At 55.9% G+C, this 25441-nt stretch overlaps 1 protein-coding gene across 20 annotated transcripts in view; it reads right to left on the reverse strand.

Annotated features, from left to right (window-relative positions):
- Syngap1 (synaptic Ras GTPase activating protein 1) overlaps positions 1-25441 on the reverse strand; it is a 32086-nt gene that overhangs the window by 5269 nt on the left and 1376 nt on the right. For 4 of the 20 annotated variants that reach the window (XR_013105258.1, XR_013105259.1, XM_076916570.1 and 1 more), the window contains exons 1-17: positions 21214-21501; positions 20021-20126; positions 14151-14242; positions 13653-13774; positions 11771-11924; positions 11489-11587; positions 9232-9855; positions 8955-9099; positions 8617-8761; positions 6999-7235; positions 6711-6912; positions 6323-6501; positions 5647-5688; positions 4262-5333; positions 3442-3615; positions 1894-2105; positions 171-261 (exon numbers count right to left, since the gene is read on the reverse strand). Coding sequence is in view for 17 of the 20 variants with exons in the window: in XM_076916570.1 (XP_076772685.1) it covers positions 171-261; positions 1894-2105; positions 3442-3615; positions 4262-5333; positions 5647-5688; positions 6323-6501; positions 6711-6912; positions 6999-7235; positions 8617-8761; positions 8955-9099; positions 9232-9855; positions 11489-11587; positions 11771-11924; positions 13653-13774; positions 14151-14242; positions 20021-20126; positions 21214-21486 (3969 nt within the window). In the remaining 3 variants the exon portion in view is untranslated. Of the gene's footprint in view, positions 1-170; positions 275-1893; positions 2106-3441; positions 3616-4261; positions 5334-5646; positions 5689-6322; positions 6502-6710; positions 6913-6998; positions 7236-8616; positions 8762-8954; positions 9100-9231; positions 9856-11488; positions 11588-11770; positions 11925-13652; positions 13775-14150; positions 14243-14363; positions 17726-17820; positions 17873-17998; positions 18149-20020; positions 20127-21213; positions 21502-21849; positions 21972-25317; positions 25438-25441 lie in introns of those variants that run through there. The other 16 variants (XR_013105260.1, XM_076916576.1, XM_076916575.1 and 13 more) reach the window with 14 other exon arrangements.

Raw genomic sequence — 25441 nt, forward strand, 5'->3', positions numbered from 1 at the left:
CAGACAACGGGATGCAGATGAATAGACAAACAGGACAACAGGAGACAGACTGACGGTGAGGCGATGGGCCAGGGCGGCACGGCTGGTGCGGTGAGTGCGGTGAGTGCACAGAGACAGTGGGATGAATGGGGATGGGACACGGAGAAGATAAATGACATTGTAATTTCCACCTGAGCGTCGAGCAGCCTCTTCTTGGGTTCAGGCAGCGGCTCAGCCATGGCGGGGTGGTCCCGACGCAGCTCCTCCTCCACCAGCATCAGCCTGAAGGGACGGGCTTCAGTGGGGTTAGTGGCGGGCACGGACTCAGAGCCCACCTCTGGTACCCTTGACCCTGAAGAATTCCTCTTCCTCATTACCTAAAAGATGCCTGTCACCAGACCCTTGCTGTCCACTTTCTCCCAGGGATCTTCATGCCTATCTTCTGGGGAGCTTCTTAAAGACTTGCATGTATGTATGTATGTATGTATGCATGCATGCATGCATGCATGCATGCATACATGTATTGGGGGAAACAGTTTCACTGTGTAGCTCTGGCTGACCTGGAACTCACTGTGTAGACAAGGCTGACAGACTCTGAGATCTGCCTGCTTTTGCCTCCCATGTGATAGAATTAAAGGTGTGTGTATCTGTGTGGGGGTCTGTGCACACACACACGTGCAAGAGCATGCTGAGGCCTGGGGTATCAGATGCCCCTGTAGCTACTAGAGTCGCAGACAGCTCTAAGCCACACCCACCCGTGTGGGTGCTGGGAATGTAACTGAGGTTCCCTGGAAGAGCCGTATAGCCCCTTAAGCACTTGAGTCATCCCTCAAACCCACAAAGGTAAAGTAGACTTGGTTTCTCCCATTGGTTGTTTTCAGATGAGAGTCTCACGTTGTAGCCAGGGAAGCCTAGAACACCCTGTGTAGCTGTATCCTCCTGCCTCAGCTTCCAAAATGTTGGGATTACAGACATGGGTACTCCTGGTGAAATTTCTGTATCATTTGTTTTGTTTTGTTTTGTTTTGTTTGTTTGTTGAGACAAGGTTTCTTTATGCAGCCCTAGCTAGAACTCTCTACATAGACCAGGCTGGCTTCCCACTCACACAGATCCACCTGCCTCTGCCACCAGAAAGCTTAGATTAAAAGTGTACAAACAAGTAAACAGGTGGTGTGGGCACACACCTTTAATCCCAGCACTTGGGAGGCAGAGGCAGGCGGATTTCTGAGTTCGAGGCTAGCCTGGTCTACAGATCGAGTTCCAAGACAGTCAGGGCTATACAGAGAAACCCTGTCTGGAGAAACCAAAAAAAAGTATGCACAACTGTGTATCTCAAAGACTCCTGGCAGCCAGATCCCCCAGCTCAGCCGGCCTCCTAGAGACCCTGTGTTCAGAGGACGGGGCTCCTGTGCCAGTGACTAAGTCATTGAAGACTCCAATCTCATAAGATAGTCCTTGCAGTGATAGCAAATGTCTCAGGTAGAGAGACCATGTTCTTCTAGTTAAATCTCACTCAAAACATTACAGTAGATCTGGGTGCAGCCGGCTCTGGTTGTGGTGGCCACTGAGGAGGCAGGTCCTTCAGAGCACTGACAAGCTAAAAGCCCATCTAATGGAACCCATTCCAAGCCTGGACAAGGAGCTCCGGCCAGGGACACAGGAGTGGTTAAGAGTTCTCGTGGCTCTGAACTGCCACATAGCTCTGAGGTGAGCCTCACGACTGGATGAAGGAACACTGGTAGGGAGTCTGGGCCTACGTCCAGATGCTGATGGTTAGACTACAGTCACTGGTCTATCTCCCTAAGGCTTCGGCAGTCCGTGTGTGAGCAGTGCTGGGGGGGGGGGGGGCCTGGTAAGGGACGGCTCACTGCGTGAGCAGGTTTCCCCCTCCTCCCTCCCCGGGCCGCCCCTCACCTGCCAATGATGCTCTTGATCTGGGAGTCCTTTTCCACCTGCTGCTGCCGCAGGCGCTTCTCGCTCTGTTCCAGGCGGGCTTGGTATTGCATCAGGATCTTGCTGGTCTGCTCTTCCTGGGACAGCAGCCTCCGCTCATACTCCTCCAGCTTCCGATTAGACATGTGTAGCCTCTCCTTCAGCGAGTGTATCTCCTCCTCGTACTCCTTCACCTGCCCGCCGGGCACAGGACCCCGTACTGTGAGAGGCGCCCAGCCTTGGCTCTGCCAGCCTGCTCCCATCCCTGTCACTTCAGCCATGGTACAAGGAGTACCCCATCCTTTCTCTGCCTATTGGACACACTTGATCTGCTTTTAAGAAAGCTCAGAAGTAATACTGAGGCTTCTGCAAGGCGGAGCAAAGTCAAAGTCAGTCCCACGCCTCAGCCGTGTGTCCCACCCTCCCACGTGCATGGGGAACATGGGGCCCCACAGGCACTCTGTCAAGACTCCTGGACACTCCTAGAGAAGTGTATCTACAGATTAAAGCCAGAGGGACAAGAATTCCAAATCAAGATTGAGCACATGGGGATAGGAAAGAAAAAAAAAAAAAAAACCCACTGGGTGAGGTGGGGGCAGGTGCTGTCTCTGGAGTGACTCCCTCCCCAGTCCTGTCTTGCAGACCAGGGTCAGGGGCTCCCGGGGTGAGGATACAACTGTTAACATGAATCTGGGACTCGAGGGCCAGAAGAGCTCAGACCAGCCTCTTCATTTCCATGTGGCTTATCGTAGTCATCACATGCAGTGCTTATATGCTCTGTTTTTCTCTGGTACCAGGGATCAAACCCAGAGCCCTGTACTAAGCTCTGCCCCAGCTTACACAGAGCTACTCAGCAGAGGCCTTAGCTCCTGAACTGCAGCGGCACCCATGTGTCACCTAGGGACCCCTAGCCACAGGCAGCCATAATCCCAGCTGATTTTCACTTCCGAAAGCTCCTGTGTGCCGGCTGCGCTGGGCTTTCCTCAACAAGGACTCTCAACTGCTGTCCGGCGGGAGAGGCACAGGAGGGGAATTTATGGCCTGGGACAGCTGTCGGGGGGCATGAGTGTTTAACCCTCGGGAGAACCTGCTGATACCCAGGGCCTTGAGCATCCTAGCAGACATTCTACCACAAACTGTGGTCCTCCGCTCTCCTTTCACTGTTGTTTGAAATAGGGTCTCCTTAAGCCGCCCGAGCTGGCCTTGGACTGACATCTCCTGCCTTAGCCTCCTGATGAGTTCACAGGCCTGTGCTAGCAGGCCCAGCTTAGGTGGTTTCCTCACATACATCCTAATCCTCTTCCTCAGAGCTTAAACAGAACAGCTCTCTCCAGTCTGTGGTATAGATAGGCAGTATGGATGACCCACAGGGGAGTTGGACTAACAGTCTTTCTGCTCTTGACAGAAAGAGGTGTGTTTGTTTCTTTTTCCCCTGCTATCTGAGCATGGGTGGTTTTCCCTCAGAAGGGCTGACGGCCTTCCCCCCAGCATGACAGAGGAAGAGCGGGGCAGAGGGCAGGGCCCGCGTACCCTGTCCAGCCGGCTCTCGTCCATGGACTTCGAGTACTCCTTGAGCTTGTACTCTTCCCGCTCGATGTGTGCGCTCTCGATGTCAGCCGACAGGTGAGGCATGTTGGAGACCCAGGCTACGGTCCGCTCTGAGGCCGGCATCGTGGGGTTAAGCGTGGATGGAGTCTGGGAATGCTGAGACCAGCAAGGAAGGGCAGACAGCAGAAAGGTGGAGAAGGGAGGGCATGCTCAGAGGAAGAGACACAGGCATGACCCCCAGGCTTGCTCCTCTGCCTTAGCCCTTCTACACCTGAACTAGTAAAGTAATCCTGCCTGCCTGCCTGGAGGAAGTACTGAGGCTGGGGTGCTCAACCGTTCACCCACACACCCTTGGTGCCTCAGCAGTTCACAGGACATTGCCGAGGGCCCTCTTTCTTTTTCCTTTGTTATTTATTTATTTATTTATTTTGTTTTTTCGAGACAGGGTTTCTCTGTGTAGCCCTGGCTGTCCTGGAACTCACTCTGTAGACCAGGCTGGCCTCGAACTCAGAAATCCACCTGCCTCTGCCTCCCAAGTGCTGAGGTTAAAGGCGTGCGCCACCAGCGCCCGGCTGAGGGCCCTCTTCTTATGTTTGTGATTTTCTGTTTGTTTAGACCTAGCTCTAGCTGCCCTCAAACTTACAATCATCTTGCCTTCTGAACAGTGAGAATACAGGCCACATGCCACACATTTGTTTAGTGAACAAAGAAGGTGAGAAAGTTGTCTCATAGACTACACTGCTGATTCCCTCCCTCCCTGCTCTTCACCCACCCCACCCCACCTCACCCTACCCTTACCTACCTGCTTAGTGATGGAGGGCTTGAGCCCCCCACCCCCTCCGCCACCGCTGCCCCCGCTGCCCCCAATGCTGCCCTCTTTGCTGAGGCTCTGTTGCCGAGGACGGGCAGGACCATAACTTGGCTCCGGGGACTGCAATAGGTTCCCGCTGGACGGCCGGGGTTTCTGGGCAGCACTCACTGTCAACTGTTGAGACTTGCCCCTCTGCAAGGGAGGTGGCTGACCCCCACCACCCCCACCACTGCCCCCACCACTGCCCCCTCCCGGCCCTGAGGGAGCTGGCCTCTGGGGACCGATGGTAATCTGGGGAGGGGACAGCATGTGCTGTAGGTTGTCCTGAAGTGAGAGCTGCCGACGGGTGAAATCAGTACCAGAGGGTCCAAACTCATCACTGTAGCTGTGGCTGTGAAGGATGGAGGCAGCAGGGGGTTTGGGGACCCCTGAAGAGAGGTCCTCGCTCTTGCTATAGCCATGGAATGGGGCAAAAGTGTCCCCTGGGGGTTCTCCCCCTCGGTGGTGGTGATGGTGGTGGTGGTGGTGATGGGAGGAAGGTGGACCGTGACCACCGCTCCCTCCGTGGCTTGCCGGGGGCCCTGGCCCATCAGCAGCCATATGGAAGAGAGGGTTCTGGAAGGAAAGAGGGATTCGCAGTTGCTGGGCAGGGACACCATCCGTAGTGACTCCCATCTGGCTGAGGCGCATGCCAGCTGCAGTGATGGAAGAGCCACTCCCTTGAGAGAGGCGCCCGGCAGGTGCAGGCCGCAAACCCAAGGCTGCTGTCAGCGAGGCCTGGCTTGAGTGCAGCAAGTCCCCGACGGCGGCCAGGTTGGAGACGCTGCTGCTGTTAAGGCGGCCCCCAGGCCCATCACCCTGAAGGTCCAGCATGGACACGCTCTTGTTGACACTCAGCATCTTCTGCTCCGGCTCCGTGATGTCCGAGCTGCTTGTGCAATACGCTGGGGATGACCGGGCCAGCGGCGGCCGGCTCACATAGAACAGGTCTTTACCCCCTCCAGGCGGTGGGGGTGGTGGTTTTTCCTTGGTTGGGGAGGGGAGGCGAGCCATGTCCATAGAGCTGTTGGAAGGAAGGAGACACAGGCAGAGTAAGGCCAAGACGGCCAGCACCCGAGCCTGTGGGCTGGCGCTAGCCTTGGGTGAGAAGTGGGACCACGGGAGAGGGCTTTGAGCTGGTGGTGGCAGCCCTGGAGAGACAGGCAGGAGGATGGGGAAGGGACAAGGCCTAGGAAGGGTAGAAGGCCTGGAGAAGGAGGAGTGAGGGCTGGTCTGGGTGGGCGTGGAGGAGATGAGGCGCACTGTGAAGGGCAGGAGCAGAGGCGGGCAGTGGCCAGCGCAGCGGGACAGAAGGGTGGGGAGCACGGAGCCCTCACCTGTTGAGGCCTCGAGCCATGAAGGACTGAAGGTCGATGGAGCTGGAGAGAGATGCAAAGGGGCGGCACAGATGGGGGAAGGAGAGCGGTATGGACAGATGTGGAGGGAATGGTGGGAGGGGCATGGTGTTGCAGACGAAGACACAGACATGGGTGAGGAACAGCAGAGTAATCACAAGATGAAGGACACTATCCTGAGCTGAGGCCCAGACCCTCCCTCCCCTCCCCCATCAAGCTGGATGCTGGGCTCCAGGGCCCACTCCGCTCCACCTGCTGCTTCTCTGAATGCTGGATCATGGAGAGCTCTCTAGGGTAAGGTGGAATTGGGGAGCTTAGGTCTCTCAGAGACACCTGATGATTTTGGTACCAAATGGCTGAGCCACAGCCTAAGGACAAGCAGTGGCTTGGCAGGGGAACAAAGTCAGCCAGCTGTGGCAGGGGCCCTTTGGGCTCACCCGAGCTTGGAGACGAGGAGCCTCAGTACTTCTGGGCTCTGCAGCTCTCCCTCACTGGCTGTGAATAGCTCAGCCTCCCACTGCCTGCATCCTTACCCTTGTCCCTAAGAGCTTTCCGTTCTTCCTTCTGGGGTCTACAGAGATACGTACAGGGCCCAGCAAGAAGCATCCAGGAGCGGTCGGGCTCCCAGAGCATAGCCGTGTGGAAGCAGGGTGCTCACCTATTAAGGTCCCGCATCATGTAGCCCTGCATCTCGGCTGATGGCCCTCGCAGCACCATGGGCTGAGACCGAGTCCGTTCACTCTGGCGGCTTGGCTGCCTTTGGATGTTAGGGTTCCTCAGGGCTGTGCTGATGTCATTGAGGAGCCGGGGCAGTGGGCCCAGCTTCAGGAGGGCTTCCTGGAAGGACAAGGCTGTCTGTCACTTGATGAGTAAGTGCACAGTTCTAAAGGGCCTCAGAGGCCATGGGTAGAGGTTGTGAAGTGCACTGGAAGTGGTGGTAACATTTCTGGGAATAGGAAGGTGACAGGAGTTCTGTGTAGAAATAATCTCTCAGCCCAGGTGCCTCTGGAAGTACCTGGGAATGGGACAAGGGGACATCTACTGACCTTGCTGAGCTGGGGCAGCACCTCCCAGAGCAGGGCGTGAAGTGTGGAGAGCTCGCGGCCCAGGTCTATATAGCCCTCAAAGCTGCTGCTGTTGGTCAGGGTGTCCAGGTTGGATATCTCGTACAAGAACTGCTGCATAGAGCCCCACTCCAGCTCCAGAAACTCATTCATGAAGCCCAGGAAGTCCTCCTTTGAGGTAAACCTGGCCAGGGGCACAGAGGCTCTGGTGACTCAAGAGACCCTTCCAGAAGCCCACGGCCATCCCACCCTTGCTGAAGTTTCCCTCACTTGGAAAAGTTGGCCAGGTTCTGGATGACCTTGGCGATGAGGGTGAGGGTTCGTGAGGTCTGCTCATCTGGGTACTCCTGCATAAGCCCAAACAGACTGGGCGACATAATGGCGGGGCAGAGGAAGCGCAGGAAGAGCGAGGCGCTGATCAGCCTGTCAGCAATGTCCTCCCGGCCCCGCTCTGCGCAGCGTAGCCGCCATGATGCAAACACTTCCTTCAGCTCCCTCGGGAACACGCTGGGGGGAAGGGGTGGGGAGACAGAGAGAGAAAGAGAGAAAGAGAGACCGGGACTGAGCCCCAGAGACCCTCAGCTTTCAGGGAACATGCTGAGGGAGTGGTAGGAGGTGAGGGTGTGGAGACAGGTGAGAAAGACCGGGAGGGACTGCAGGAGGAAGACAGGAGGCTGCTGAAGAAGAGGGCCACAGTAGAGGGAACAGGTTCTGGAGAGAGAAATGGAGAGGTGGGAAGGGGTGAGGGGAGATAGACACGTGGGAGAGGACAGAGGGCGTGAGAGAGACAAGGAGAGGAGGAGAAGAAAAACAGACACCAGGGAAGAGACAGAGATGGGAGAGAGATGGAGGGTCACTTGAGGTACAGGGAGCTCGGACCCCCCAACTCTTCTGGACTCCAGGGAAATGGGGATGGACGTGCTCCAGGCATGATCCCCAGTCCCTGGAATGGCTCAGCTTGCTCTTCCCCGCCTCCCAGTGCCACTTCAGTGTCCCACTGACACCTTAAACTTGACTAGTGTAAAGCAGCTCACCATCGCCCACACACTGCCAGCTGGCTCCTCCTCTTGACTTCCCTGGTTCTGTCAATGAGGCTGTGGGTCTCCTAGGCACTACAGTCTCATGACCTCTTGAGTCATCCTGACTCCCCACATAAGCCCTGTGATCCTTCCTCCTGCCAACCCTGAGCAGCCCCTTTCTAGGCTTTCTGACTCCACCTTGACCCAGCATCTGGTTCTCACACCTGAACCAGGGCCTTCAATGCTCTGGACTTCTTTCCTTCCCTCCCCATGTAGCTCACTGACTCGTGGGCCAGTCTGTCAGGCTTCCTCCTGGTGCTAACACTTTTAAGGCTACCCCAAAGCATTCTGACAGCTGCAGACTCCTGAGCCCTGCACTTCCAGAGTCTCTCATTCCCAAAGCACAGCCCTGTCCTCTTGCCTCCACAAGCGCCATGTGCAGCAACTGCCAGCCATGCTCTGAAGTTCCCAGGCCCCCCACATCATACCTGTGCTCTCTCAGCCCTGGAAATGTCCTTTGCCTACTGTGTACAGATACCAGCCCCTGAGCCCGGTGGTCCTCACAGCCCCGCCCTGGGCACCTCGTCATGGCTTTGTCGTCTCTGACTTGATGTTGCCCAAGGGACCCTCCCTTAACACATGTCATCATGGCTCTGTGGCTCTGTGCATCTCATGTGTCCCTACTCATTTTGGTTAGAGGCCATATGAGGTCCGAAACCAGCCCTCATTCTCCTCTCTGTGTTCTACGACACCCCAGAAAATGCTTTGCCTGTACTGATGCTCAGTCCTCTGAGGATGGACAGATGGATGAACAGATGGACACACAACTGCCCAACCCTGGCCCCCCAGCCCAGCGTTCCCAGTCTCACCAATGGGAGTTGACCACCTTGCACAGGGCCAACTCACAGCACATCCGCAGGTTGGCCTGGTGCTCTGCCAGACTGGACGCTGTGCACTTGATGGGGTCGACTTCACAGTTCTCCTCAGACTCATACAGAGCACGGATGAACTCCCCTGGGAGGGTGTACAACAGGGAGCGGTCACACTTTCCAAGGGCAGGGACAGGGGCTCCCTGGGTTGGAGGAATGGCAGAATCAGATGGTTGGAGGCTGGGGTCCTGGGACTCTGAGGAAGGTGGATGTGGGGTGTGGGCAGCCAGGTTTAGGGTGGTAGGGTGGGCACAGGGAGGTTCATTGGCCTGAAGTACCAATGGCATCCTTGAGGTATTTCTGGCCAATCAGTCTCATATACTCTTCTATGGCTTTAGTGGCGAGCGTGTTCTCGCGGAATATGAGGTGTTCCCGCTCCATGAACCGGTCTACCTCTGACATGGCCATGTCTGAAAGGAAGTCCTGGAACGCAGGAAACCTAAGGGTCAGGTCTGCAGAGTCCAGCTTCAGGAGGTCATTCTCTCGTCACTGCCTACAGGCTGGTGCCCGCTCTCCTGCTCTCAAACCCGCTTTCCCTGGGGGCTCAGTGCTCACCTTGGCCTTGCCTGTGCTCTGTAGGATATGAACCAGTGCACTGGCAACTTCCTCCTTGCCCTTGACATTCAAGGCAGGCTCCAGCACTGCACACAGCATGCGGTAATGGTTGGTCACATACTCGGCAAACTCCTTGTACAGCTCCATGGGCAGGATACTCATGGTCTGGTAACGGGCTTTCAGCCGCACGGCAGGACAACCTCCTTTCCCTTTTCCCCCTGAGCCACCCCCTGACCCCCCTCCTCCCCCTGAGCCCATACCCCCAGAGCCCCCACTGCCTGTTGGCAAGGTCACGGGGTACCACTGCTCTGTGAAGTGGCGCCCAGCCAGAGTGGCCACCGGAACAGTCACCAGGCCAACGTAGCCCGCCTTGTCCTTCTTCCGCTTTTTGTCTGAGTCACGGTATAGATGTAGCCGCAGGGCCCGGACAGCAGGCAGGTTATTAAACTCGAAGTGCTCGCCCCAAAAGACGGTGTCTCCAGAGGCTGAGCGGGGCTTAGAGGTGGTCCGAGCATACAGCATGTCATCCAGGCACAGCTCGCAGTAATAGCGCTTCTTGGGGGGCAGCTCTCGAGCCTCTATGATCCATAGCTTCAACACATTATCTACCCGGCGGCTGTTGTCCTGGCAAGAGGAAGTTGGGGGGTTGGGGGCAGACAGTGAAGACAGACACACCAGAAGGACAGTGAGCACACAGGATCAAGATGGTGGCTGAAGGTGAGCAGTAAGTATACTGGGCTTGAAGAGTGTTCACTACTCCCAGAATTCTATCTTACCCGGCTTTTGGTTTCTGAGATAATCTCACTAGATAGCCTAGGCTGGCCTCAAATGAGCACATGGACCTGAGAACTGAAAGTACGTGCACCACTAAATCTAGCGATGACCTCAAATTATTGTCTGTCTAGACTCTGAGTGTGGTTTCATTCGGAAACAGTGTCCTGGTGGACGTCAACTAGGACAAGGGCATACTTGATTAATGTCATCTCTCAATCCAGCGGTTGTGGGCTTTATCACATGGAGACACAGAAGGAAGCGAGCCATGAGAAGAGGGAAGGGCTGGGGCAGCAGCTTCAGAACTGACATGGCCCTGCTCATATTGGACTTCAGACCCCTGACCTGTCAGAGAATGGCTTTGGCTGGCTTGGTTCATGGTGACGTTTTTACAGCAGCCCTGAAAGCTAACAGAGAGGAGCGGCTCCTACAGAACTAATGCTGGGAAACGCTTAAGTAACAAGTCAAGAGCGTTGAGGGGGCCAACAAGATGGCTTCCTTGATGAAGGTGCCAAGCATGAGTATGAGTGCCGGGACCTACAACAGAGTTGAAGGAAAAGAACCAAGTCCAGAACGTTCCAGAAAGTCATGCTCTGGCCTCTATGTGTGCACTGTGACATTCCCCCCCTCCCCCAAATAAATAAATATGCAAGTTTTTATGTTATTTACTTTTGGTTTTTTGAAACGAGATAGATCCACATAGCTCTGACTGCCCTGGAACTCACACTGGACTGGAACTCACAGAGATCCACCTGCTTCTGTGCTGGGATTAAAGGCCTGTGTCACCATGCCCAGCAACGTTTTGTTGTTGTTGTTGTTTTCAAGTAAGGAAGGCCTCAGAGATGCAAATGAGAAAGTCCCACAGAAACTTGTTTGTTTTGCAACTCAGATGTTGCAAAACAAAATAATACTTGGGTTAAGTATAGGGTGGGTTTGAGGAGGACCCAAGCTCCTGGTGATAGAGAGTCACAAGTGCTGCAGTGTGTTGGAAGCAGTGTGGTACTTGGACCCTATGTGGTTCACACTGTGTCTAGCATTTTAGGTGGGATTTTCTAATAATGGCCCTGGGGAAAAAGAGAAGGATGGTCAGGACAGTGAGCCTGCTACAGACTGGAATCAGACTGGCTGAGAGAGTGGTGGCTTCTTCTCTGGGAACTTAAGTCTTTGTTGGAGCACAGATGCATAGGACTCTGTCAAGGGGACCCTGAGGTCACCAAGTCCAGACCGGTCACCTTAACCAGACTTGGTAGACTTTATAAGGAGACCCAGGGTTCACAAAGCACTGTGGGTGCGTCTGGGTAACCTGTTAGGTGTGAGTGAAGCCTTCACAACAAGCCCGACAAGCACTGTGGGCTCCCTAGTTCCATGGCTTTCACCGTTAAGGAAGCAGAGCATGAGGCAAGGTAGCAGTTGGGGGGGGGGATCACCCTGGCCCCTCCTTTAGCCCATGAGGCCCCGCCTCCTGTTTTCCCTTCCTCCCCAGTACCTTGTTGGGTTTTACAGCTCTCTGTAGATTCTCAATCCATTTGTCCCTTTCCGCTGCAGACCGACAGGCAAAGCATTTTGTTCCAGACGATGTTGTTACCTGGAGAGGAGTGTGGACAAAGAGGGTACTTCCTAGAGGCTGGGGACCACACGGCGTCCTCCCTGTCCTCCCTAGTCCCAGCCCTGTTCCCCTGACATCTCCACATGTGCACTTACTCCAGGCCCTGGGGCCCTACCCTCCTGCATCCCTGCCCTCAGCCCACTGCAGCACAAAGGCCGCTACCTCGAAGCAGAACTCCTGGCCCAGGATGGAGCTGTGTACTGGCTTGATAATGGAGTCTTCATCCAGGTTCAGCTCCAGGGCCTCAGCAGCACTGCTGGGACTCAGCAGGGACTCATGGGAGTGGGACTCCTTGAAGCTCTGCATCAGCCGGGCCCTGGCAGCACAGGGTTCAGAAACTCAGGGAAGGCCCTCTCCTCACTAAGGACTCTGCCTCACCAGAGAAAAGCCTCAGTCCTTTGCATAGAACATGGCAGGAGGAAGCCCAGGTCCCTCCTGTGGACGTGGGAGGTACAGGGGAACCAAAGCCCTTCAAGAGCCTTATCTGCATCAGCTCAGCCTCAGGATACCTAGAAATAACTCAGAATCGATGGGCAGAGTAACACGGACCTTTAATCCCAGCACGTAGGAGGCACAGACTGGTAGACCCCTGTTAAGTCTGAGGCCAGCCTGGTCTACATAGCAGGTCTCAGGCTAGCCAGGGCCACATAGTGAGACCTTGTCTTTAAAAACAGAAGCAAACCATGTTGAAAACAAAACAACTGAAAAGAAAGAAAGAAAGAAAGAAAGAAAGAAAGAAAGAAAGAAAGAGAAAGAAAGAAAAAGGAAAGGAAAGGAAAGGAAAAAAACCAAAATGGCCAGAACATGTCTAGGTGACTCTAGAAAGCAGAATCTCAATGTAAAGGGAAAAATTGGAAGCAAAGACTCAAGTCACAGAGGAAATATAGTAACGTCTGGTTTGGACCTGGGACACAGTTAGTACCTAATAAACATTTTATGATTCAAACTATAAATGAAGTGAGTTTTTAGTACAACAAGGGGAGAGAGAGAGAAAGGCCCAGGAGAACAAGGGGGCAGGATGGGCAGAATAAAGGTCAGAGGCTGGAGAACAGGCTTGGGAGGAGGAGGAGGCAGAACAGCAAGCAGGAGGCAAAAGCAGGCCCAGTAAGGCTAGGGAAGAGCGCGCACTGTGCGGAGGGAGGACAGCGCTGCGCGGGAGCCTGGGGTAAGCCGGGCTGAGGTACCACTGAGCCAGGGGAGAAAGGATAGCAAGCCATGTGGAAATGGGCAGGGGACGAGATGGAGAGCCTGGGGAAGCAGGGGGGAGCTCGGTGTGGGAGCCTCCATGGAGTTATTTATAGCAGCCCCGTCATCACAGGCTCTGGCTGCCGTCAGCACCACGCTCCCCCGGCCCCCCGCCCCCGCGGCCAGGAATACCATGCCCTCACCCCCCCCCCTCCAGTCCCAAATCCAGCACTGGTTACTTGGAAGGGGGCAGGGAAAGGTGTGACTCACCTGATCCCAACCTTTCTACCCTGCTCAGTCCCTAGGACTGCCAGACGCAAGAGAAAAGGACAGACTCTCTCCAGGGAGAGACTGGACTAGGGGAAGCCCAGAGAAGGAGAAAGGCAAGCAGCCAGGTCTCCTTCCTCATTCCTCAGGCCCTGGATTAACCCAGCCTTTGCCCTCACTCTGCTACCTGCATACCAGATACTCCTGTGCTATTGTTCTATTGCCCCCCACTGGCCATGCTGCACCAGCTCCCTACCCCTCCCGGTCCAGCCTGCTCCCTTAACCCCTGCCCTTCCTGCTTCACCTCTCACCTGGGCCCTTTGGCTCCTTCTCAACAAGCTGTTCTGCCCTACCTGGGGCAGGAGCCCACCCTTCCTTCCACCTCCTGCCCTGCTCTCCTTGGCTTCACCTTCACCTCCCTCCGTGCCTCAGCAGGTCCTCCCTTGTCACCTCCTCTTTCCTGCTACCCACAGCTGAGGCCCGCTCCTCTCTGATACCTCTTGCACCCCAACCAACAGGAGCCTGTGAACCTTTGCTCTCAGGGAGCCCCCACCGCACTCGGCGCCCATCTCCTTTCAGGCCCACTACCTACCGGTCATGGTCAGCACTTCGGAATCGAGGCAGGATCTGTCGAAAGCTACTGGTCCGGTCAAGTTTGGGTTGTGACTTGGTACGTTTGATAGAGCTTTTTAACCTCCGGCTCAGGAAGCCTTGCTGGGGAGCAAATGGAATGGGGGTGACTGGGGCAGCTCAGAGTCTTCCTAGACACCCTCAGCTGGCAGGGAATCCATCCCTGGGGGAACATGGAGTAGAGGAAAGGGGACAGGAGCCCTGACCCCAGTTTGTCTTCCTTGCTCCCACGGGTGCTGTATGATGTGAGCAGACACACAAACACATATACTAGCTTGGAAACGGTGGGAGGGCTGGGCCAAGAAGCAGGGGGCAGAGCCAAGAAGGGGTAAACCAAAGAGGTAGGGATACATGCACTCGCTTCCTTGGCCCTCTTTCTCAGAATCCTGGGGCTGCAGCTGGGGCTGGAAGAGATGGGGCCAGGCCGAGCCACATCTGGCAGACACTTGCATTCACTCACCGAGGGCCGGAAGGGTGCAGCGGGGGCGGCCTCCATGCTGTACTGTTTCCCCCCTGGGACACTCTTCCTCCTCGAGCGACCCAAGTGGTATTCTGGAGAGGATGAAAGGGCCCGAAGGAAAGTTGGGGAAGGGGCTGTGGAACTGTTAGTCCCAGTTTCCACCCTGGGCCAGTGTATCAGCCACCACCCTCGGTCCCTCAGCACCGGCCTCACCTACCCCCCGGAAAGCAGCAAGAAGAGCAGCGGCGGCGGAGAGGCTGGCGGTGGGAAGGAGGGGGCAAGGAACCTGAGCCGGAGCCCCCTGACGGGGTTGGGGTGGGAGGCCTTAAGCCCATGACTGGGACAGGCAGTCAGCAGGGGGGCATAGTCAGGAGGGTCAGTAAAACCTCCCTCGTGAAGACGACCCACGGCCCAGGAAGGCTCAGTTGCCTGTCCCCCACCCAAGAGAAGGGGCTTTCTTGGGGGGAAAAGGTTTAACGGTCATTGCCCATGGATGGGCTTTCCTCTTTTCCCAGCTAGGCACATCCTCCCCGAGGCCCTGTCTGTCTGGAGGTCCGGGGCTGCCTCCCATGACCCCCTCCCAGGACTGGAGGGGGAGGTCTCAGAAGAGATCTGTGCTGAGTGGAGGGGAACAGAAGACCCGAGGAAGAGACGGATGGGGAGCGGGGGAGAAGGAGCCGGTTCCACGTGCACTGCAGTGCTAGTGAATGGTTGAAGAGGAGAAGAAAAGAATGCAGGGGAGTGGGGAGGAAGGGCAGTGGGATTCTGGGGACTCCCAAGTAAAGACTGGCGAGGGGGGGGGGAGGTGAATGCAGATGAAGCTCAGCCTGCCAAGAATCCAAGGCACTGGAGTTTAGCGGAAGGGAGCCGAAGGAAGGTCCGCTGCTAGGGAATTTGGAGGGGCTGAAGGGCTGAAGGAGAATCAAAGTGGGGGGATGCCAAGCTCCGGCTCCAGCTCCAGAATGGCTGCCCAGGCCTGGGCTCCCCCCTCAGCCCCACAGTCACCACTGCAGCCAATGGGGGGGCTGGTGCTGCATCAGGGGCGGGGCCACCATCGCCATGGCAACAAGAAGCTACAGGCTGGGGGGGGGGGGCCACCGGAAGAACTGCTTGTTAACCCGCTAGGTTCCACTAGAGAACAGCGAAAGCCCCACTACATTTTCATGTCTGCTTCCAGGCTGCCCACTGCCTCAGAGCCTGCCAGTCCTTTGCCTGCTCCTTTTATGGACAGACTCAGATTTGCACACACAAGCAAGTCTGGATCCCAAGACACGAGAACCCTCTCAGTCTCCCAGGGATCATGCGTAGAGCACGAAAATACACCAAGCAGTGGGGAGCCATGTATAGCACGGCCGCATTAGGAGAAATAATAGGAAACTGTGTGCTTCGGAGACATACAGACAGCCTTGAGCATGGGGACCCGGCCCACACCCCACATACAGACAGCCTTGAGCATGGGGACCCCAGGCCCACACACCCCATGCCTAGACATCTGTGAGCACCGCCACGGGGTACACATACTTGAACTCAGACAGCCACATGGGAACTGTTGGTGTGGACTATGCAGCTGTCATGTGGGCAGTACACTACATAATGGACAGGTGACCCTATGACAAGTCATGTCCCACAGGCAGGAGCATGTCAGTCTAAGGCCCGAGACACATGTTTAAGTATACTGTGGTCCCATGGGCCACCCCTGCACCGTGTGTCCACACATCATGATAAAGAGAGCACCACACTTGTAAAGCACAGACACTAGTAATTGACATTAGCAGTACGGCCACATTCGCTGGCTTGGGACAGGATGGCTCCCTCCTCCCCACTCCCAGCTTCCTTCTAGCTGTTCCACGACTCTAATCAGCAGCATCTGTGATGGCTGCCAGGAAAACAGAGCAAACAAAACAAACAACGAGGGCAAATGTGTTCACGAGCCTTCTGTCCCCGAGCCCTGCTCCCTCCTCAGCCGACTCTCCGCACTTCTCAGGTGTGGCTGCCTTACTCTCATCCCGGGAACCTAGGTCAGCCATTATTTTCACACACCAGCATCTCTAATAAAAGCATAAAGGCCTTAAGTTTCAATCCATTGAAATTCTCTTTTGGAGCTAACGGCATTCACAGAGGGAGATCTGCTAATTGCTCTGCATATTAGTTCCTGAAGGAAAGACACATAATGCCAGGAACTCAAAAATAAGTCACAGGTGCATGGAGGCCACACAACACATGCTCCCAAGGACTCTGACACAAGAAGGAGACAGAAGCACAGAAAAGGGCAGAATTACAGAAACATGGGGTATGCTGTCATTAGTGCTGCCTGCAGTGACATACACAGAAAAAAAGCACACAGCCATGTACACACAGCAAACCTGAAAAGCATACACTGCCATGCTGGGTCTCCATGTCCCATCCCTGCATGATATATACACTCATGCACACACATAACAGCCACCTACACAGACCCGTAACATAGGCATTGTGCATACACCCACACAGTACACACCCTGTATACACACACACACACACACACAGTCACAAAGCAAGGGCTTGGACTCCGCCTCTCCAATGTCTCTAATCTTGACATCACCCACAAACATTTCTCCTACCCTTCCTGTAGCCTTTCTTCTCTATATCCAGCTGACATCTCTCAGAGGGAGCCAGGGAGAGAGGGAGCCAGAGGAGGATGAGGACCTGGGCTAGGGAAGGGACAGAAAAACTGAGGGGAGGGCATGCTCTGCAGTCTCCGTGGCGACAGGCCTCACTGGGAACCAGCTTCTGTGGCTGGATGGCCTCCTGCACCCCAGGCAAGCCTGACCCTACAGACTGTGGCAACCTAGGCTCTCCTGAATCTACCTCTCCACCATCTCAAACTGCTTTACAGAAAGACCTGGCTCTTCGGCTGCCCCCCAACTTCCCTGTCCCCTGCTGTCTTTCTCTAAGTCCAGCTCGGCTCTCTGCATCCCATCCTCAAGGCCTTCCTTCTCCCTGCCCTTTGCCCTCCTCTTCTTGGTGACTCTCATCCCTACTTTCCTCTTCACCTCTTTCCCTTCAAGCTTCTGTCCTCTGGTCTAGGGACCAGGCAGAGAGGCTCACACTTGCCTAGTTCAAAGGTGTTTCATGCAGTTGGACCACAAGGACCCATTCACACACTTTGTCCCCACCACCACCCACATCCAGACACGCCCTGGACACCCATGCTGGGACTGACACAGATTCTCAGGCCAGTGTTGGAACACACATGCAAAGACACACACCTGCCACCAGGGACACTGAAAATTCTCATTTGGCCAGCCACACATTCCTATACATCGGCCACAACCGGGGACATGCACGCTCAGGGTCAGAGGTGACATGGATTAGTATGGCCACAGACTGCCCCGTAAACCGGTGGCTAGCCCCACAGGCCCTCAGGCTGTAAACTGGCAGAGGTGGGGCAAGACAGGACATACCTGTACAGTGCTCGGTACACGTGTGCAAGAGGAACTGGGCCCCATGTGCACATGCACCGACACATAGGGGCACAACCACGGTCAAGATCACACACGCAAAAACCAGGGCTGGCCCTCCAGTAGGGCTCCAAGACCCCCTCACACCAGCCGCCCCCACACGCGCGGTCAGAGCAGGAAGCTGCCCAGACCCCCTCCCTCCCGACCTCTACTGCCCCCCCTCCGGTTACCATAACTCCCCCCACTCGGAAGATGCAGCGAGAACATGCGGAGGGAGCAGCTGCCGCCGCCGCCGCCGCCGCCACCGCGGCCTCCCCAGCCCCCTTCCGTGCCCACGCACACGCGCGCCCCCGCCCCACGCGCGCGGCCCCCCACGCGCGCGCTTCGTCCGCCCGGCCCCGCCCTTACCTCGCACCGCCCCCCGGGGGGTCGAGGGTGTCCCCGATGGGGGAGGGGCCCGGTCTGCGCGGGGGAGGGGCGGGTGCGGAGGGAGAGGGGGCGGCGGCCCAGCTCGCGCCTCCCGACGCGGTGGGGCGGTGGCGGGGCCCGGGACGGCCTGAACGGCCGCGCGGTGACAGCCGCGGGAACGGCTCCCTCCGCCGCCGCTCCCGCCGCTGCCGCCGTTGCCCGGGCCCCGCCGCCGTTGCTAGGCGACCGCTGCTGCCGTGGCCGCCTCTGTCACGAGCCCCGTCGCCCGGAGACAGCTCGAGAGAGACGGGGGAGGGGGACAGAGGGACCCCCAAAACCAACAAGGCCTCCCATCGTCGCCTCGTGAACAGGACCCCCACCCCCAAAAAGAGAGAGAGAGAGAAGAGAGAGCGAGAAACCCTTGAAGGGAGTGAGGGTTTGCAGCTCCACCCAGCAGAGGAGGAGCCCTGGATTCCAATGCCCTCAAAGGTCCGGCGACCTCTCCCGGGCTGGAGCGTCCACAGCCTCAGCAAAGACCTTTGCAGAGTGGAACCCCCAAAGTCCCAAAACCCTTTATGTCCCCTGCACATCGTCCATGCCCTCTACACATTCTATTTCCCTCCGAAGATTCCAAACGTTTACCACCTACTAACTTCTAATAAACCCTGCCCCCAAACTATATATATACACACATATATCTCCAAAACCATTCTCAGCCTTTCCTAGGACCCAACACTGTAACCTTCACAGGCCACCTAACTTCACCCAAAACACAGGAGACCCACACCAAAGGCCTCAGCACTCTGAGGACTCTAAGGAGACAGAATTGTGTGGGCAGAGCGGCCAGCAGCAGGACGCATGACAAACACGTTCAGTGAGCATGTTACCATTCCAGTGCACACGGGTGCACACGGCACAAACAAAAAACATGCCCCAACATGGACACGGCAGACAGACATCACCCATTCTCCATACACACTTCACCACCGCCTCCTGGCTAGCCTCAGACATCCTCGTGTCAGTTTCCATGACAATGACACACATCCCTGACCACTGGCCTGGGGTGCCGAAGCTGGCCCCCAAGGGCAGTGAGCCATAGACCTATCAGCAGGCAGCTGGCTGGTAACACAGGCTCCTGGTTTTCTAAGGAAGCCTGTAACCCTGGGGAGGAAGAGATGGTGGGATAAAGGGGGTCTCATGGGGTTGGAGGGGGGTCATGAAAGGGAAGTGCTGAGGAACTGGGCAGTGAGTGGCAAAGGGGTTTCCGGGGACTGAGGGCGTCTCTCTGCACCTTGGCTGCAGATCCCTGTTCTCTGCCTTCATCTCCCCTCACTGTTCCCATGGAAACCTTTTAAGCGAACTTCTCAGAGGAAGACAAAAATCTTTTTTTAAATGACTAAAGAGGGGGGTGGGGGGGCAGAAGGGAGGAGGAAGGGGAAGAGACAGATGGAGAGAGGGAGAGAGTTGGAGAGACAGTGCGGAGATGGGGGTCTGACAGAGTTCCACCCGGAGCAGAGGGGAGGAACACAGGGGATCAAAGGGGAATGGAAAATGAGAATGGGGAGAAACAAGAAGGCAGGGAGTGACTGTAGAAAACCTAGTCAACTGAGGGGGGAAGAAGGAGGGAAGGCCACAGGCCTGAAGATCTGGAAAAAGATGGGAGCTTGCGAGCGGAGCGCGACACGGGTCTGGGGGAGGGCGGGGACCAGGTCATTCTCTGCAAGTTCTCAGATGGAGGATGCGAGGGCGCGGGCCAGGAGCACAGGCAGAAGACTAAAGATCTAAGCAGATTATTTTTACAAGCACCAGGGAAACAGTCAAACTTCACTGCTGGAGAAGAAAGGGGGAGCTAAGCTAAGCAGTGTGTGGACACGTGGGCGGGGCCGCTCACCAACAGCCCCGGTACCCGCGCAGCCCAGACGGACGAGGGCGCCCTGTCCTCGGGATCGGGATCACGGCTGCTCTCCGCCCCCGCCCGCTCCCCGCGACTGTCCGGGGCACGAGCCTGCTCGGCCGCCGTACCATGCTCGCCGTGGGGCCGCCCCTCCACTGGCACAGAGACGGTGCGTCTCAGCAGTTTGTTTCGGCTGGACTCGCTCCTCCGGTCGCGGATCAGAAGGGGGTGTATCTAGGGGATTGGGGAGTGTGTCAGACCCCACGGGCCTGCGCCGTCCCTCCTCTCCCCTTCCATGGAAGGCCGGCCCCTTGCCAGCCCACCTGCCCCTTCCATCCCTGCCCACTTCCCTTGGCCCTGGTGAGGGGGCTTCTCGTTCCCTGCTCTCCCTCCATTTCTAGAAAGTCTAGAGGATTTTCCCAAACCCCACTCAGCGCTTCCCGCAAATCCACAGGAGTCAGCTACCTCCTGAGTCTGGTTTCCCCGTGACCTTCAGTTCGTCCATTCTTTCTGCTTCCCTCCCAACCTCCTACCTTCCTCGCCCCCTTCTCTCCCTCAAGCCTGTCACAGCTGCATTTATAATCAGTTCCACAGCTTGTCTCCCTCCCACAGCCCGGCTTGCGGCCAGACTGAGACCCAACCTCCCCTCCCCCAAGAGAGCCTGGTCACCTCCCCCCTTTTCATCTCCCTCCTTTACCCTCTCCCCCTCAGCCCTACCTTTCCCTAGGCCTCACCTCTGCTCCCCCTGGGAGTCATCATCCTGACTTCCACCCCTACCAGAAGCTAGACTCCCACCCACGAGGCCCCAACCCCACCATCCACCCAGTCCCACCTCCCAAGGCCTCCACTCTTCCAGCTCCATCCTTGCCTTCCCACTGCCACCTTCCTACCAGACAGGCTATTCCTGTTGGGCCTTCCTTGTCACTGCTGCACTGGCTCCCGCTCGCTAGGCTCATGTTGGCTCTTTTTCCCAGACCACCCATTGGACTTCAAACCCTTGGTCAAGGCTGATGACCAACAGCAAATCACTCAAATGCCTTCTGGTACCGCAACCAGGTCCACCCGGCCACAGCACCTGTAGCCAGTCACCACGCTCTGCTCCCTGTCAGACACTTCTACGTCATCATCTGGACATTCTCTGTCCACACTGTCACCTGCCCTGGTTAGCCCTAAAGCCAGTTCCAGCCACCACAGTGTTTACACAACTCTCATTTCCTCTCCCGGGGCTCCCAAATCACAGTGGGGGCCTCAGAATCGGGCCCATTCCTACTATGGAACCCACACCCCTTGGACTCCTAGACCTTACATGACCACTAACCACCTCCTTACTCTGGCCGGTCCAAGTCCTGCTCCTGCACGCAGCTCCCCACACTCCGTCACCTGCCTCCTCAGGCCTCTTCTCCCTCTGTGCCCTTCCTGAAACCCAACCTGCCCTGTAGAGGCGGAAGTAAACCTGATCTGAAGCTCCATTTCCGTTCTCATTCAGGCCAAGATCCAAGGAGCCCTGACCTGTCCTGTCAGTCCCTCGGCCGCTCCCACTTCCCCTGCCTTTCCTCAGGATCACCCAGTCTTTGCCTGCCCTGTGCCCTGTCATGAGGAACCGGGAGAGGCAGGGAGGAGAAAGCTGAGGACGGCTTTGGGGCTTTGGAGGAAGGCCTCTACCTCACTTGCTTCAAGTTCCTCCTCACTCTCCTTCTCCCACAATATCAATAGGGTGAAACCAGGAGGCACCCTCAAATCTTTGGAACCTCCACAGCACTGCCAATGGACTCAAAGACCTTCTAGTGAAAGTCAAAGAAGGGCTAGCTATCTTCTTCTTAATACTCTGGCTGTATACAACAACCCCAGTGGCCGCTCTCCTCCCACCTCCTGTCTCCCTTCCTTCCTGTTCTTGGGACTCTCCCCATCACCCTGTCCACGGTCCCCGCTCTGCCCAGCTCCTCCTCAGCCCGCTCACCTCGTCTTCGTCCAGCATGAGTAGCTGGTTCCCCGAGATGATGCAGAACCGAGGGTTCCAACCAGGACGGTCATACGGGGAATGAACGTATTGGGTTCGGTGCAGAGGGGGTCCCCGTACATCTGGGGGACAGAGACACACAGACAGTGAGGGAGGGTCTATACTTTGGGTGTAGAAGCCTAAAGTGGGAAGGAGAGTCTGTAAAGAGGAAGAAGGGGTCTTGGGTGTGAAGTGCCTGGTGGTTTTTAAAGGATCAGAAGATGGTCCTTCACACTGAGCTGCATCATAGGAGACTCCAGGAAGGGATTGGGCATGGCTCCAAAGATGGGAATTCATCTCATGACAGAGAGGGACTTTACTGGGGGCAGGAGAGGGGGAGAACTCTGCCCATTCACTAGTGTTGAGGGATGAGATTTATGGAACTGGCAGAAGGCGCAGAGAGGAAGGGCATTAAGTTGCCTACAATAAGTGTGGCCTCACACATTTAGAAGAATGTGAGGTACCTGGCTGTGGGAAAGAAGATGGTGTGTTGAAGAATATTTGAGTCATGAGATTCTGAAAAGTAAACATTTTGAAGAGAGGAGGGGGGCTGACATGCTCACAGAGGCGTGAGGCCTCCCCTCTCTTCCCCCCTTAATTACCTACTCCTACCCTGGTTGGCCTTTGGGAAACGTTACCAGGGAGAAGGTAGCTCTTCTTAGCATCTGGCTGTCCAGGGATCAGAGTGGGGGAGGAGGTAAGTACACTGCAGGGATGACCAGAGACTGGACTGGCCTTTCTGTCCACAGCATGTGCAGGAGTCAAGAGTCAACCCACCTCTCCCCACCTGATCTTCATAGCTAGGACAGAAGCCAATTCTACAGGTTGACAGCCACACCTGGCTGTCACTGGGCATAGTGAAGAACTTAGGAGAGAGGGAGGAAAGAGTGGAATAGCCTAGCCTGATGACAGAGGAGCTTCCCAAGATGAGATCTGAAGGTGGGCAAATTTTCAGGAGAAAAAAAATGGGACCCCAGTGTGCATGATCAGGTGCCCAAGGGTCTCCCTGCAATGGGACCCCAGTGTGCACGCTCAGGTGCCCAAGGGTCTCCCTGCAATGGGACCCCAGTGTGCACGCTCAGGTGCCCAAGGGTCTCCCTGCAATGGGACCCCAGTGTGCATGCTCAGGTGCCCAAGGGTCTTCCTGCAATGGGACACCAGTGTGCACGCTCAGGTGCCCAAGGGTCTCCCTGCTCCGCCCTTGCTGTCTTGCTAGCACCGTTGCCACATACCATCTATGGGGACACAGTGAAGGGAAGTCAGAAAAGTTAGATTGGTGACATCGAAGTGATAAAACTAGGCTTAAGAGATCAGTTGGAGAATGTTCACAGGAAGACAAATCCTGTCACCTGTGTGGGGTAATTAACTTGGGCACATTTCAGGAGAACTGGCCTTTGAGTTTCCTTCCAGCCCCTAGAAGAACTAACCTAGGAAACTCCATCCCCTTATGGATGGTGGCCATATCCCTCAAATTAACCCAAACTGCAAGTCAGACAGAAAGATGAACACCTGGGAATTGTGTCTAGACCTCACAGAGCTTTCAGAATGTCATGTCTCGATGCTTTCTTGGAGACTCTCGTATTCTGTCAGCATCAAGGAAGGCCGATAGGGCCACTCATTATAGGTCAGTGGTAGGGAAAAAACAAAACAAACAATAACCACCACCACAAAAAAACAAAAAAAACAAAAAAAAAAAAACAAAAAAAACAAAAAAAAACAAAACAAAAAAAACCCCAAAATCACCACCACCACCACAAACAACAAAACCCACTAGGATTTAAAGTCCCGGCACAGCAGTGGCAACAGCCAGCACCCATAACTTAGATCACAGACACCTGAGGCCTAGGACAGCTCAACACATGCTGGATCATATAACCAAAACACAACAGAGGGGCTGCTCCAGGCTGCAGCTGGGGCAAGCAGGTTAGACCTCAAGGGACACTGTTCTACTGGGAACAGAAAAGAGACACGGGGAACCTTAGCTTAGGTACAACTACACACACACACACACACACACACACACACACACACACACACACACACAGAGTCTATAGTTAAGAATGTCAAGGATCTGAGGAGGCAGTGGGCCACGGAAGAGGAAAGGGGAAATGGGAAATTTTTACTGGAATGAGAAGTTCCACAAGAGTCCAAGATCGTGATTCCTTCGAGCCCTGTTCCAACCATCAACACCCATGTTTTGGTACCCCCCAGATCTCCATCACCCCAGGAAGCAGAGGGGATGAGAGAGGAATCACTAGGCTGGGGGATAAGGAGATAAGCACAGGCCATGTGACAAGATGGGAAGTGGGGTAGGAAACAGAGGCTGAGCTGAGGGACAAGTGACAGCGTGGACCTAAGAGAAAAGGAAGTAAAGACGGTGGTGATGCTTGAGGCAAGGGAATGGACCAGGGGTTTCAGCCATGGGGCAGAGGGGGTGAGAGAGACCCCACAGGGCACTGGGACGTGGGACCCAGGAGCAACAGTGGTGTACTAAGGTAGTTATTAGAAGAGTGGGAGGGAGAGAGAAGAGATATGAAATAGGGACCAATACAGGGGAAGAACAGAAGGGGGACTCATATAAGAAACGGACACCATATGGGGGGAAAGATATAAGTGATGGACGGCAGAGGCAGGGAGGGGGGCTGGAAAGAGGAGGTGGGGTGGGGGAAGGGGTCAAAGCGATTAAGTGAGGAAAGCAGAAGAGACCCAGGGATTGCATCTCACTTCTCAAGAATTCTAATGAGAGCTAGTCACCCTCAGGATTTTTACCTGGCCCCTGCTCCCATCCCTCAATCTTACTTGCATCTCCCCCCACCCAACCCAAAAAAAACACTTGATCCTCCCCCTTCTCTGGTGTCCCCTCCCCCAACCCTTTCTCTCTCTCCTCTCTTCCCTCCATCTGGACCCCCACCCCCCCACTGCCACCCTCTTTCTCCATCTGGCCCCTTCCCTCCCTCCATCCCCCTCTCTTCCTAAGTCCTACCACCCTGAGCCCCTCACCAAATTCCCTTCCCACCTTCTTGGTCTCTCCCGCCGCCTGTGTTTTCAATTCCCCGTCTACCCTTTCCTAAGACCGTGCCTCTATTTCCTTGGTAATTTCTTCCTCACTCAGCTCCCGAACCCAAACCATTTCTGCAGCCTTTCCCCAAACTCAGTCCTCCCTTCCCATCCCTTTCTGACGCGCTTTTCCCACCATCATCTTCCCCTCAGCCCCCTTCAAGGCCCGTGTCCCAGCCCCTCTATCCCTCACCTACCCCTGTGCCTATAATCCCTCCTTTCCCACTGTTCCCACCTCTGCCTTCCCAGCCCTCCCCTCTCCCTCCATTTGAGCCGATCTTTCCCCTCCGTAGCCCCGGCCCTCCCCCGCCCCCTGCCCCTCCCCCTCTTGCCCCCCCATTTGGCCCTCCCCTACCCTTACCATCACCGTACCTCTGAAGGGGGCATAGGACATCGCGGGGATGCTCCCCCGATGGATGGAGGCTCGAGACCTGCTCATCAGGCCTGAGGGGGAGGGGGCGGGGGGACGGGGGAGAAAAAAGAAGAGAGAAAGAGG

This window comes from Arvicanthis niloticus, chromosome 20 (genome assembly GCF_011762505.2).
Source record: "Arvicanthis niloticus isolate mArvNil1 chromosome 20, mArvNil1.pat.X, whole genome shotgun sequence".
Taxonomy (NCBI): Eukaryota; Metazoa; Chordata; class Mammalia; order Rodentia; family Muridae; genus Arvicanthis; species Arvicanthis niloticus.